The sequence below is a fragment of the Mobula birostris genome, chromosome 23 (genome assembly GCF_030028105.1).
Source record: "Mobula birostris isolate sMobBir1 chromosome 23, sMobBir1.hap1, whole genome shotgun sequence".
In the NCBI taxonomy this organism is placed as follows: Eukaryota; Metazoa; Chordata; class Chondrichthyes; order Myliobatiformes; family Myliobatidae; genus Mobula; species Mobula birostris.
In genome coordinates, this window is record NC_092392.1 from 31,292,283 (window position 1) to 31,307,143 (window position 14,861).

General features: G+C 42.0%; 1 protein-coding gene across 1 annotated transcript in view; it reads right to left on the minus strand.

Annotated features, from left to right (window-relative positions):
* panx2 (pannexin 2) overlaps nt 1-13,782 on the minus strand; it is a 54,335-nt gene extending 40,553 nt beyond the window's left edge. Inside the window, exon 1 of the mRNA XM_072241859.1 lies at nt 13,557-13,782. Coding sequence (XP_072097960.1) covers nt 13,557-13,782 — 226 coding nt within the window. The remainder of the gene's footprint in view (nt 1-13,556) is intronic.
* Between the last annotated feature and the right edge of the window lie 1,079 nt (nt 13,783-14,861).

The window sequence follows — 14,861 nt, forward strand, 5'->3', positions numbered from 1 at the left end:
AGTAGAAAGGAGTAATTTCTGTAAACAAGAACAGGATAAAATATTGGTTCTTTTGGGCTTGTGAATCTTGAGGTTTTGGTAGAGGTAGGACGTATGTGATCAGTGAACAGTGAGACTGGAGACCGTGGAGGGATAACCTTCAGAAATGATGAGGTCTGCAATAGTTTTGGAGACAAAAGGATGATGAGAAAAAAAGGTAGGGTCAAGATCCAGACAAAGGTTAGAGGGGGTGTCAGAGAACTTGGCAGTCAGCCTCTTTGAGGTAAAGGTCAGTTTGGCAACAACTCCTGTTCTTTGAATTCACAGATGTGATCACACCCAGATCATCTCACAGCTTAAACAGTGACAAAAGAGTTGAAATGCAGAAGTGAACATGCCCGTGGTATCAACAGCATTATCTTCAATGAGCCATTAATTGATAAAGTTACTCTCAAAGGGATTTGGTGGGCAAAAAAAATCCACTCAGACACACAGCTTGTAGAGTGCCCTCACAGTGCCCGAGGATCTGGGCTCAATCCCACCTTCAGGAACAGTGGCAGCTAACTGTACTCTGGGGATTTGGAGCACTGAAACTTGGATGCCAGGCACTGTTCAGTTGGGATCATGACAATGGGAAGAATAAAAGGTAGGATTAGTATAAATGGGGTTGACTTTTGGCATAGACTTGAAGGGAAGGCCTGGTTTCTGCGCTGTATCCCTGCCAATGTCTCCAACCCCAGGCCTTCTTGGTATTCGTTCATCAAGGCAGCATCCTATATTGGAACAGCTTCAGCTACTCTATCAGTGACCTTCCCTTGATAGATTAGAGGCGGCAATGGTCACTTACATAGTGCTCTGTTCCAGTTACAGTGACTGAGATGCTGCACCAGTCTTGGATGGCATCTAACAAGACCTGCAGAACATCTTGGTTAAGCCTGATATTTGGTAGGTTACAGTTACACATGGCAGTAACTGGGTCCATATAGACACTGCCTTTCCTTGACATTCAATGCCATTATCATCTTTGAATCCCTTATCATCAATATCCTGGAAACCACCACAGACCAGAATCTTACCGGACTAGTTATACTGTGGCTTCTAGAGCCTGTTAGCTTCTGACTCCCAAGCCTTGCCACCATATGGAAGGCGCAAGTCAGGGGTGCGATGGAATGCTCTCCACATTCCATAATCCAAAAAGTAATGGATATGTCCCAGTTCATCACGGGTAAAGCCCTCCCCACTATTGATCACATCTAATGCAGCACTTTTGCAGGAAAGCAGCATCCCTCATCGAGGACCCCCACCACCCAGGTCATGCTCTCTTCTCACTGCTGCCATCAGGAAGAAGGTATAGAAGCCTCAGGTCTCACATCACCATGTTCAGGAACAGTTATCACCCCTCAACCATCAGCTCTTGAACCAGAACGGATAACTTTACTCAACTTCACTTGCCCCCTCACTGAACTGTTCCCACAACCTATAAACTCATTTTCAAGGGCTCTTCATCTTCTGTTCTTGATACTTATTGCTTATTTATTGATGTTTTTAATATTTATTTTTTGTCTTTTGTATTTGCACAGTTTGTTGTGTTTTGTACACTGGTAGTTTGTCCGTCCTGTAGGGTGAAGGTCTTTCATTGATTCTTTTATATTCTTGGATTTGCAGAGTATGCCTGCAAGAAAATGAATCTCCGGATTGTACATGTTGACATATTTACAGTGAAAAAGACTTGGGTATATGTATGTAGTTAGGGTGCCTAAGACCTTTGCACCACTGTATTTGTCAATGTGGAGCAGAGAGAGAGTTTGTAAATCTGGCGGAATCAAACGATCTTGGGAAAAGCGAGGGGGGAGCGCTACAGGAGGGGTGCGGGACAGGTGGCGGAGAAGGAGTGCCCGGGGCGGTGGGCGGGTGTCTCAGGTGCAGGCACAGGCACACTCAACTCTAAGACAGCAGGCAGTGTAAATTGATTCCAAACAATTGGTTTATTGATCATTGCAGAATGTCCCTCTGGTGCTTCCTGCTCCCTCCCCTCTCCCTTCCCCTTTTCCGAACCATGATTCCCCTCTCCCTGCCCCCTTCCCACTTTCAGTGCACCATAGAGACCCATATCAGAATCAGGTTTATCATCACTCACATATGTCATGACATTTGTCTTTTATTATCTTTTGCAGCAGCAGCACTACAGTGCAATATATAAAATTTAATTTGAACTTTGAACATTCCTGGTTGAATTCCAGCAATACTGAAGAAGCTCAGCTTCATCCATTACTGACAACTCATCCATCACATTAATTCTTCAGTGTCTGCAACACCAGTTCAGTTTAGCTGTGGTGTTTACCATTTACTGCCTTATAAGTACATTAACTTTTCCTCACAGGAAGACAAGGACAGGAAGCAATGGGAACAGCACCACTTCCAATATCCTTAAGGTCACCCAGCATCCCTATTTGGAAAGATTTTGGCATTCCTTCATTTGCATTGGGTGAAAACTCTGGAATATCCTGTAGTGTAGTGAGAGCCTCTTCAGTGTAGAGGTACCAGTTCCTTCTCATGGGCATCCTCAGGGATGTGTGCTTGGCCCACTGCTCTACTCACTCTACATCCATGACTGTGCGGCTAGGCACAGCTCAAATGCCCTCTATAAATTTGCTGATGACGCAATTATTATTGGCAGAATTTCAGACAGAGGTGAGAGGGCATACAGGAGGGAGATAGATCAGCTGGCTGAGTGGTGTCGCAGCAACAATCTTGCACTCAACGTCAGTAAGACCAAAGAATTGATTGTGGGCTTCAGAAAGGGAAAGAGGAGGGAACATGAACCAGTCCTTATAGAGGAATCAGAAGTGGAAGGAGCGAGCAATTTCAAGTTTCTGGGTGTCAGCATCTCTGAGGATCTATCCTGGGCCCAGCATATCGATGCAGCTTCGAAGGCAGCAGGACAGTGGCTATATTTCATTAGGAGCTTGAGGAGATTAAGCTGAAGAGAGCTGTAAACTTAGTCAGCTCCATCAAGAGCACCAGCCTCCGTAGTGTCCAGGACATCTTCAAAAAGCGATGCCTCGAAAAGGCGGCATCCATCATTAGGGACCCCCATCACCCAGGTCATGCCTTGTTCTCATTGCTACCATCCGGGAGGAGGTACAGAAACATGACGATTCAGGAATAGTTTCTGCCTCTCTGCCATCCAATTTCTGAATGGACATTGAACCCATGAACACCATCTCACTACTTATTTAATATATATACTGTAATTCAGTTTTTTCTCTATTGTTATGTATTGCAATGTACTGCTGCCACAAAGACTGCAAATTTCCCGACCTATGCCAGTGATATTGCGATTCTGATTCTGAAAGACCAGTAATAAACCTAGAACTCCAAGCTACAACCAAATTTGTGAAAGAATGATTTAAAGAAAAGCTTTTGAGCAGACCGAACAGGAGAAATTCCATAATGATCTGAGCACTTTGAACCAGGCCACCCCACTAATATGGTTACAAGAAAACCAGTTAAGCAGAACTACAGCCATTTCTGTTTCCTTTGCAAATGTTAGTTGTCTGCAACAGTTCTGATCTACTTTTCCTGGCTCTTACATGCTGCTTGGTTTGTTTTTTTTTACCCCTCTCTAACTTCCCTTATTAATCTCTCAACCAGACAGCTTCATAAAGAGGATATCACCAATGAAGGTAAGGCCTCACCCTATTAGTGATGTTCCCATTGTCCTTTGTATCCCTCCGCTCCCTCTCTACAACTTAAAGCCAAAGCAATACCCACAAAATACTGGAGGAACTCAGCTGGTCAGGCAGCATCTGTGGAAATGAATGAACAGTCAACGTTGCCTGGCCTTCTGAGCTCTTCTAGCATTTTGTGTGTGTTGCTTTGGATTTCCAGCATCTGCAAAATTCCTCATGTTTGTAACTTAAAGCTAATATGGTTTCTCATTTTGCCAATTATAATGAAGGAACTTTGGCCTGAAATATTAATGGCTTCCCTTACCATGGATGCTGCCTGACCAGCTGAGCCTTCTGAGTAATTTCTATTTTAATTCAGATTTCCAGCATCTGTACATTTTTCTCTCCCTCGATATATATTCTTTGTTATTTATAAATGAGTCTTGAGCAGAATATTCAAGTCAGCAACAACATTGTTGTAAATGGGAGTGGGTGGTGACACCAACTCAGTAGGTTACTATGGAGTGGAGAATACCATGATGTACAGTAGTAACCCTCCGCTGGCCAAGGCTGACCATGGACGTTGCGTGCCAGCTATCTATGCAAGCCAGTACACGAGCCAGGGCAGTACAATATGGAGAGTAAGCTGTTCCCCACGCAGCAGGCTCCCTCTTTCCACACGGCTGATGAATCTGGAGGCAGGGACAGTTTGGCACCAGCAGTGTCACAGGAGCTGCCATCCACTGTTGAACTCAACGTAGGACTGCCTTAGGGACTCCAGCTCTGGACTTTCCCCTCTGGGTTTACGCCCTAAGCCTTCCCCATGAGTGGGTATAACCAGTTGAGATCAGAGTTTTCCTTCTCCTGGGTGAGCTGCCAGTCAGGACTGATGAGCCCATCTGCCTGAAGTGTCTGGTTTTAAGGCACCAGTAACCTGCCTTTCCCCCTCCTCCTGCCAGTAGAAACTGTTCTTCTGGGCTTAATAATGAATCCACACGTGAAGGCCAGGACTTGGTTGTTAGAGGATTTTTAAGGCGCAGACCACTGGGAACATTTACATAGGTAGTGGGAGCTCATCCCCACTACTCCCCCGGCTATGACAATCTTAAGGAACCACCGCAATCTAAGTGCTCAGAAAGGGAAAAAAAATCGTGACATAGCAGAGTGCAGATTGTGGACTCTCAGGGGAACCAGCAAGCAACACATTTACATCTAATCGCAAATGGAAAAAGCACACCAGCGTGTTCCACGCAGGTTACCCTTTACGCTCCCATAAGCAAGCACGTGTCCCTCGTGATCAATTTAACCACGCTAACCAACTTCTTGTTAACTAATTTCCTTCGTCACAAACCAGCTACACATTCGGAGGGTGGCAACCCTGCTGGTGAAGATGGCAGGGTTTTCCTACCGAGCACACAGGTCAATGTCTCTGCACGTTGATGGTTTTAGAATGGACAGCAGATTTTGATGGACTCCAGACCACTGTCACTGGGGGCTTGCTATTACATGGTGGGTGGTGGGGGGGCTAATGCTGGAGTAAGGGGGGGGGGAAATAGTTGATGCTTTGCCTGCTGCTTGAGTGTGGGAGAGGAAGGGTGCTTTGGGGTTTGACTTTTTTCCGTCATTCATTCTTTGGGGTTCTTTTTTCCCTCTGTTTCCTGTAAAGATTTCAGGTTGTGTACTGGATACATCATCTGATATTAAACTGAACCACGCCCCAAGCAGCAGCAACCTGCAGACTCACATGTTCTAGCGCCAGCAGGCACAGCCTAGTTCAATCGTAAGGTTGAGAAAATTCATGGACCTATGTTGTTTACAACTCCAGGCAAAGCTATGTGAGCCCATTTCCTCGGTATTACCAGAATAACTCCAGCCTACCAAGAAAGCATCCTTCATCAAGAACCCTCATCATCCTGGCCATGCTCTCTCCTCATTACTACCATCTGGCAGGAGGTACAGGTTAGCTCCCACACCATCAGGTTCAGGAACGACTATTGGCCTCCTGAACTGGTCACTTCAATGATGAACTGACTCCACAACCCACGCACTCACTTTTAAAGACTCTGCAACACGGTATTACATATTTACTATTTTATATTTGCATTATTTATTTTCTTTAGCACATTGATTGTTTGTCAGTCGTGGTCATTTATAGTTTTTCATAAAGTCTATTTCTTTATTTTCCAGAAAATCCCTGGAAGAAAATGAACCTCAAGGTAGTATTTGGTGGCATACAGTACGATGCAACATTCTTAGGTAGATATATATAACTAGGGTGCCTAAGACTTTTGTACAGTACTGTAGTAATTTTATGTATTGCACTGTACTGCTGCCACAAAGAAAAATAAATTTCATGACACGTGTGAGTGTTGATAAACCTGATTCTGATATGGGTCTCTATTGTGGACTGAGAGTGGGAAGGGGGCAGGGAGAGAGGAATCATGGTTGGGAAAGGGGAAGGGAGAGGGGAGGGAGTGGGAAGCACCAGAGAGGCATTCTGTAATGATCAATAAACCAGTTGCTTGGAATTAAATTACCTTGCCTGGTGATTCAGAGCTAGATGTGTCTACACCTGCACCCCCCCCCCTTTCTGCAGGCACTTCCTTTCATTCAACACACACAAGATGCTGGAGGAACTCAGCAGGTCAGGCAGCACCTATGGAGATGGATAAACAGTTGATGCTTTGGGCCAAGACCCTTCTTCAGGACTGGGAAGGAAGGAGGAAGGTACCAGAATGAAAAGATCTGAGGAGGGGAAGGAAGACTAGCTGGAAGGTGATGGGTGAACCGCGTGGGCGGGAAAGGTCAAGTGTTGGAGAAGAACGAATGGGATAGGAGAGGAGAGTGGACCATAGGAGAGATGGAAATAGGAGGGGACCCGGGGGAGGTGATAGGTTGGTGAGAAGAGCTGAAAGGACAGAGTGGGAAATAGATAAATAGGGGAGAGGGGTCAGCATCTGCAGACTTTCTTGTGTTTTTGACTTCCTTTCATCCACGTCTCCCGCTCCACCATCAGACTCAGCAAACTAAACTTGTTTACAATAACGTTGCTCAGACTAAAGGCTCATTGCACTGACAGTAACAATCAGAAATCGTCGTTCCTCGAAAGGCAAAGTGCTAAATCTCCTTAAAAATTACTTTTCACAACTATTTCAATCACAATAGTCAAGAAATGCCCTCCAAGTCCTCCCCCACCAACATTTGAGAACAAGTAAGCAGATAATTATCTTCCTGCAGATATCATTTTCAACAGTGTCACTATAATCTGTTTGCCAGAGTTGTCAAAAAATAAACCCAGGCAGGATTAAGATTTGACAAATCCATGTTTACAAATACAATGTGGGAGAAGAACCCTTCCCCGCTTGCATGGCCTTTATTGGATACTTTAATAAGGTCAGCCTTTTGTATAGCAGCTAAAATCTTCTGTATAGATAGCTGGATGGGTTCATCACTTGACCAGTGGTGAACTTCAGCAGCCTGTGAGCGATTGCAATCAAAAATTTGTCACCCATCCCACCAGCCAATATTTGCTCAATTTATGACTACAATATGAGCAACATAATAGAGTCATAGAAAAGTACAGCACAGAAATACACCCTTCAGCCATCTAGTCTATGCTGAACCATTTAAACACCCTAGTCCCATTGACCTGCACCAGGACTATATCCCTCCATAACCCTACCATTCATGTACCTATCGAAACTGTCTTAAACGTTGAAATCGAGCTCACATGGACCACTTGTGCTGGCAGTTTGTTCCACACTCTCACCACCCTCTGAGTAAAGAAGGTTTCCCCTCTTGTTCCCCATTCACTCTTAGCCCATGACTTCTGGTTGTAGTCCCACCCAATATCAGCGAAAAAAGCCGGCTTGCATTTAACACTATCCATACCTCTCATAATTTTCAATACCTCTAACGAATCTCCTCTCAATCCAAGACATTTTTCCAACCAATTCACTTTTTTGATTGCATAAACAAATAAAGTGAGTTAAGATAGAACATGGATACTAGAAATAAAAGTCTTTGCACTTCCTGTAAATAAACATTCATTGTCACGCTGTAAATCAATGCAGTATGCTAAGGACCCAAGTGAAGTGTGAGAAATATGCCTTACAATACACCTATAAATCAATTTCTGTGTAATAACTGGGACAAAAACGGAATGACACAAAATATCTTTATTTATTCTGCCTGAGAAATGCAGGAGGAACTGGGTGATTACTTGCTCCTGACACCTTTGTCTAACAAGAGCGGTAGCTGGACTTGCCTCAGTAAGGATATTGGCTGCAGATATGATGAAAGAGGTAAGCAATATTGTTTCCTCTGCAGCACAGAAGAAAAAGGTTTCATCTATCTTAAAGATTAAAAACTATCCTTGCGAGAACTTTAAACGTAAGCTATCCCTCATATTAAGTTATGAGCAGGTGATTATTTTTTTTCAATGATGTTCCAATTTCTGCTGCATTAGTGGATTGCAGTCACTCTCCTAGATCCATAATGCCTGTTCATAAAACTGATAACTATATCCAGAATTCAAACAGGCTAAATACAATTAGCATTTGCAGTCTACGTTCACATAATTTTTCACTTAGCTATAATATGGATTAACATAACCGGACTGAACTGTAGTCTTCTGGGGTCCAGCATTACCTGCAATTTAGTGATGCACTCTTAGGTTGCAATGTTATAAGTGTCCAACAGCAGCTTGTACATAGTGACCTTCAAGTGAAATGAATACACTCTTCCTCTAAGGAGTTTTTACATTCTCTGTGGCATTTAAGCATTCTCATTCTGCATTCAGTTATTTTTGATGTAAGTACCACATTAACTGCGTTTGTGCTTGTAGTGTGGATGTCTCTGATGATATTCACTTTTTTTGCAGTGCTGAAGCTTTGCAGTGTCCCAGTTGATTTAGCTCATCTGTGGAAGCAATAAAGGTAAAACGAGTCTCTCATAATTAGAAAAAATCTATAACTCTAAGTAGGACTCTGTTACATCAACCAGAAGTTGATGTAAGCATTTGATTAAAAAAATCAGAATGATAAAGTTATTGTATTCATCTAGAAAGATGCATATGCTTTTGATGGACACTTACCAGCATCAGCAAGACGTTTCCTTCTCAAAGTTTCCAATCCATTTTAAGGTGTCGAGATTGAGTAACTCACCATCTCTTCAGCTGGTGTCAATTCCTCCTCCAGTCAGGATACATTCTGGTTGATGAGTGAACACAGTTTCCTGTTTATCTGTTCACATCATTAGACCTTTCACAAAACGTACCACATTGTTTTTGTTATCAGAAATTGCTCTCAGCTTCTTAGCAACTCCTTCTCAGGTTTACAAACAAATTCCGGAATTCAGTGTTGAAGAATTTCACTTAGGTCTTGACCATTTTGATTATGAGTCTTCGTTTTACTTCAATAATGTTATTCTAAGATATGGGTGTCATTTGGTAAACACTTATACATCTGCATTACCAAAGAATAAGTTTGTTGATCTTCACAGCTTAATAATTTCAATGCATCGATAACTATTGCAAATCAAATACTAATCAATGTTCACAAAGAAAGCTGACAGTGTATTTTTGATAAGACGTACAAGATGTTAAAAGTAAATTCAAAGTAGAGGAATTGAATCAATTTTCAGACAAGATGCTGTTTAGGGGGTAAGTTCACAAATTAGCGGACATTTTATTTGTATAAATTAACAAATGTCATCCTTATATTTTATATAACAATTGTTTCAATGAATCATTTGATAGCAATAATCTAAACTTGTAATCAACAAATAAATCTCATTTATGTTTTGAGCATATAAATCACTTACTTTAACTCAAAACAATTGACATATTTCACACATTAATCTCTGCTCTGATTTCATTAATCAATACTATCACAAATTGAAAATAAATAGTTCAAGTTCAAGTTCAAATCCAAGTTTATTGTCATTTTAACTGTATACATGTATACTGCCAAATGAAACAATGTTCCTCCGGACCAAGGTGCACTACACAGTACATACACCTCACACACAACACATAAGGTAAATTACCACAAATAAGTTAAAAAAATATTAAGGTGCATTTACATCACAGGTTAAAAAGTAAACAGTATTACGCCACTGGCACTTCATAGGTAGCAAGACCTGGGTGGGGACAGGGAGTTCAGTAGTCTCATGGCTCGGGGGAGAAGCTGTTTCCTATCCTAAGAGCTCTTGTCCTAATGCTACAGTACCTCCTGTCTGATGGCAGGGGGTCAAAGAGATGGCTGGATGGATGGGGGGGGGGGGGGAATCATTGAAAATGCTAAGGGCCCTGCATACACAGCGCTCCTAGTAAATATCTTGGATAGGTGGAAGAGAGACCCTGATGATCCTCCCAGTAGTCCTCATAATCCATTATAGGATTATGAGGTCAGATGCCTTGCAATTCCTGTACCAGACGTTGATACATCAGGGCAGGACACTCTCAATAGCTCTCTTGTATTATCTATGCATTAATACCACCAGTAGCATACAGAACCATCAGTCAGTGAATGCTGTGTTGGAAGACGTCCATCATTTAACCAAGTACTCAGGAGTTCCCAACCTTTTTATGCCATGGACCGCACCCCTACCATAAACCAAAGGGTCAGTGGACCATAGGCTGGGAACCTCTGCAAGCACTGATTGAAAACTGTTGCTTCTACATCAAGTTAAGAACAAACTGATGCCTTCCATGTGATGGGATGCTACCAGGAAGTGAACTTTTTAACATCTACATGAATGATCAATTAGTTTATCCAAATATATGTTGCTTATCTATGTCAATGAGTCAGAGTCTGCACTATTAAATGGGGTCATTCTCCAGATGAATCACTTTGGATCAAATCTAACCAAGAGAAAGATCAACCCCCTTCACTTGCCCACCCAATCTGTGTTAAACACCAACTGAAATGGATTCACTGGGTAAATTCACCTAAATCCTGAAGTGAAATAAATCTTAATCTCTCTTTCCAGACCAAGTAGAGAAGACTGGGAGGAGGTGGTGGTAGGGGAAACAGGGCTAATAAATAAAATAAAATCTTTCACAATGATGCAGCTTCAAAAAGGGGTTAACAGGCACCCGCAATCAGGATCTCCACATGATATCTACATAAAGAAGACAGACACAGTGCAGGAAGACAGCTGGCACATCATTATCACCAACCAACTAACATCGGGAGATTGTTTATTCTTTAGGAATAGTATTGCCAGACCTAGACATCCTTGGCAATGAGCCCAACCTGAGTATTAATGTCACTGTGCAGATTTCTATGGAGGCACAGGGAAAAGGGACTACCAGATAAATCCCAAAACACATTTGCACTCAGCTCAGCAAATCAAGAGCCTTAGGCATACTCCTGCAGTTGTCAGGTTTGGTCACATGTGTTCACTATAACATGAGTAAACATAATAAGCATCGTGACTGCATATGAGAACCGATCTTGCAGCACCTTTTTGTATTTCTACTGCTCAATGATGGCCCCTTAAAGTGCAAGATCTCCTTGAATCAAGCTATCAGCAGTGAAATATGCTATTACTGGGAAAATACTTCAATGAATAGAAATGAAAGAAGGAAAGACAATCTACTGGATCTTTACCAGTTGAAGCACTAATATGCAGATGCCAACGAGAGCCACAAACACATAGATTGGTCATCTATCTATCTCAAGGTATATAAATATACAGAGGACAACACTTATACATCTGATTGCCAGCTTGTATCCCTTGCTGACTCTACTCTGAACTTTGCTGTAACTTACAATCTTAGAAGGATGAGTGGTGAAATCAAATATACTTAATTTAGTAAAATGTAGATTGTTATGAAGGTTAGTGGAGAGTTTTTTTTCAAAAATCCATGCTTCATCGATGTCCTCTCTCACATCTAGGAGTGAACCAATACTAGTGCTGAGGCAAAGCAGCATGCTTCATTAAAATATCAATGAATTAACCCATTTGGCAGTCAAACTGCAAACTCAAATTTGTAATACATTACTATCAGATTACTGTGCTGTAAATGACAAGCTGTGAAGGTTCCCAAGACACCATTACTATTTGAGATACCTCATTTTTTTAATATAGTTTATAACTTGATAGATTTTTATACTGAGCCATCTTTTTGAGGCAGTTAGTATTTAGATTGAAGACAATAAATTACAAAATAATAACTGAGTGAAATAAACAGAATTGAAGTTCTATATTTTATGCGAATATGAAGAAAGCATGGCAGCACTTCTACTTCCTTAGAAACTTGCAAAGATTCAGCATGGCATCTAAAACTTTGCCAAACTGTTATAGATTTGTGGTGGAGAGTATATTGACTGACTACATCACAGCTTGGTATGGAAACACCAATTCCCTTGAATGGAAAATTCTGTTATGGCCCAGTCCATCATGGGTAAAGCTCTCCCCACCATTACACAAAATATTGTTGCAGGAAAGCAGCATACATCATCAGAGACCCCCACCACCCAGGACATGCTCTCTTCTCACAGCTGCTCTCAGGAAGAGCCTCAAGACTCACACCACCAGGTTCAGGAACAGTTACTACCCCTCAACCATCAGGCTCTGGAAGCAAAGGAGATAACTTCACTCAACTTCACTTGCCCCATCACTGAAATGTTTCTACAATCTATGGACTCATTTTCAACAACTCTTCATTTCATGTTCTCGATATTTAGTGCTTAGTTGTTTATTATTATTACTTTTCTTTTTGTATTTGTACAGTTTGTGTCTTTTGCTCACTGATTGAACGCCCAAGCTGGCGTGGTCTTTCCTTGATTCTGTTATGGCTATTATCCTATTATGGATTTATTGAGTTTGTCCGCAAGAAAATGAACCCTGGGTTGTATACAGTGACATATATGTACTTAGATAATAAATTTACTTTGAACTTCGAACGCAAGGTAAGAGTTTTTTTTGTCTTTTTAGGAAGAATGGACCGGGCAATTAAATATGACGCTTTGCACTAAGGGTTAGTTTTTAAATGCTTAGCTTGATCTGTTTAACTCCTTTCCTAAATCCGTTTCGATTCGGGGAATGAGTTAGACAGGTTAAGTTACAAGTCGTAACTACTGAATAACGCACGTTTAGTTTTCAATACAACTGATTGATCAGAAGATTTTTTTTGAGTGCAGAGCTTTTAAAGCACTAAAGGAAGCTAGATTATTGTACAAGTTTCAGTTGTGTATTTAATGGGATTTTAAGAAATTGTCCTTAATGTGCGTGGGTATTCAAGTGAATAATTTGGTGGCTTTGCTTTGGACGCTCCCTATTTTCATGAAAGCAATGTTCTGCACCGGTTTCAAATTACAAATATTGATGGTGCTTGCACGGTTGTACGTCATCCATGCACACTTAATCATAGAGAAAAAAATCAATCCTCCCGCCAGTTCTTTCTGAAATAAAGACAGCCTTGGCAAATATTTTAAAGAAAACTTTCCCTTTTTAAAATAAAGGGGAAGCTCATACATAAGAGAACTAAAGTATTTTTGAAGGATTGTGCGTTTCAGCATCATGGTGTAAATTCATTTATTTACAATCTGCAGATTAATTTTAAGGGAGGGCGGGCTGATAGGACGCCTTAAACGTATAATGCAGTGGTCTATGTACAAGCCTACTCACTAAAGAGGTATTATAGCTATTGTCAGTTCATTTTGAAGGTCAGATGTCAACAATAACAAAATGTCCCAATAAAACTTCAAAGTAACAGGCGCGCGACAGAGCAAAGTGTCTGGTAGGGTATAAAATGCGAGTGACAGATCGGCTCCAGTGGAACTTCTGTCATGCATAACCTGTGTTAATGTATAACAGAAACGCCGGGAGTGCCGCCCGATACAGTTTTAAAATAATTGTTATGATATTGGGTTGTGTACTTCTCGATCTTCTTACCTGCAAAATTTTTAGTGAATACCAATGTGACTAATAGGATGGGGATAATGACAGTTCCGATGGACACTACTCTGTCGAATGGAAGTTCTAGCTTTAGTTGAACCATGAAGGCTGCAAAGGGCGAGCCTTTCTCATCTTGTTGCCCCGGAAGGATCAGCTCCTTGAGCTTTTCTCCAGCTAACAGCGCAGTAGCCATGTCTGGATGGTGCTCTATGATGTTGTGCATTCGTCACTGAGTGCAGATATGATCCCTAAAACCGGCCTGTGTGCTCGATCTTCCCTTGCTGGAAAGCGACCGAAATCCCAAAAGATCGCTTTCTGTTAACATATTAAAACAAAAGGCATCATGTTCATATATGCAGACTATCACGCACGCTAAACAACAGGAAAAAAAAAGACCGAATCACATCCGCCAACTCGCGGAAAACAGTACATCATTGTTGCACCAAGCCACATCCCAGATCGCTGGGCTAAAGTAGAACACTGCCTCCTCGCCCCCGCACCTTAGCCCGCACTGACTAAATTATAGTGAAGCATTAGCTTATTGACTGCATGAACATACAAAAGTACTGGAAGCAGGCTATCCAGATTCCCCCTGCACCTTACAGCGAATGTATTGCCCAGAAAATCCCAAACCCGTACTACGTGTCATTAATTGAACTTTAAATAAACACAGCAATAGAAAATATTCTTCACTCACCGAGATGGAAAGATCAATTGTGTTGAAATCGTCTATTTCAATGCCTCAGTGAGGAAATCGGGATAAACGGGTCTTCGCCGCTCGCTGGGGTTTACCAGTTGTACTCATTACTCTTTACTGCATCGCTTATTATTTTCTTGTGTAATCACCTCCGTTTATCTGATAACTTTCAGCAAGCCGACTAGAATTAGTGGGGATGATTTTTACAAATGTCGCCGGAGCAATATGAACAAATGCAACAGCAAAGGCAAGGCTTTGCCGCAGAGTAAACTGGGTTCAGCACCATGGCCAGCGCTATCGGAGGGGGAGCAGTCCATTGATCGCGGTTCGCGAGTTAGACACGTGAAATTGCGGTGAAGCTGCCATTCCGCAGCTGGACGGGCAGCTGTGCACAGCACCAGGCTGCGTCCAATTCTGATCTCACACTAGATGATAAATCATCCTCATCTCGAGGTTCACCGTATGCTCAACGCCCTCTTATAAATTGTTGGATCCACTCGTATTAAATGCTCGCTGAGATTTCGACTGCTGGCTTAACATATGCAGCACGTTTGTGGGAGACGCAATCAGATTGGTCTCCAGGAAACAACATGCCTGAGCCATGA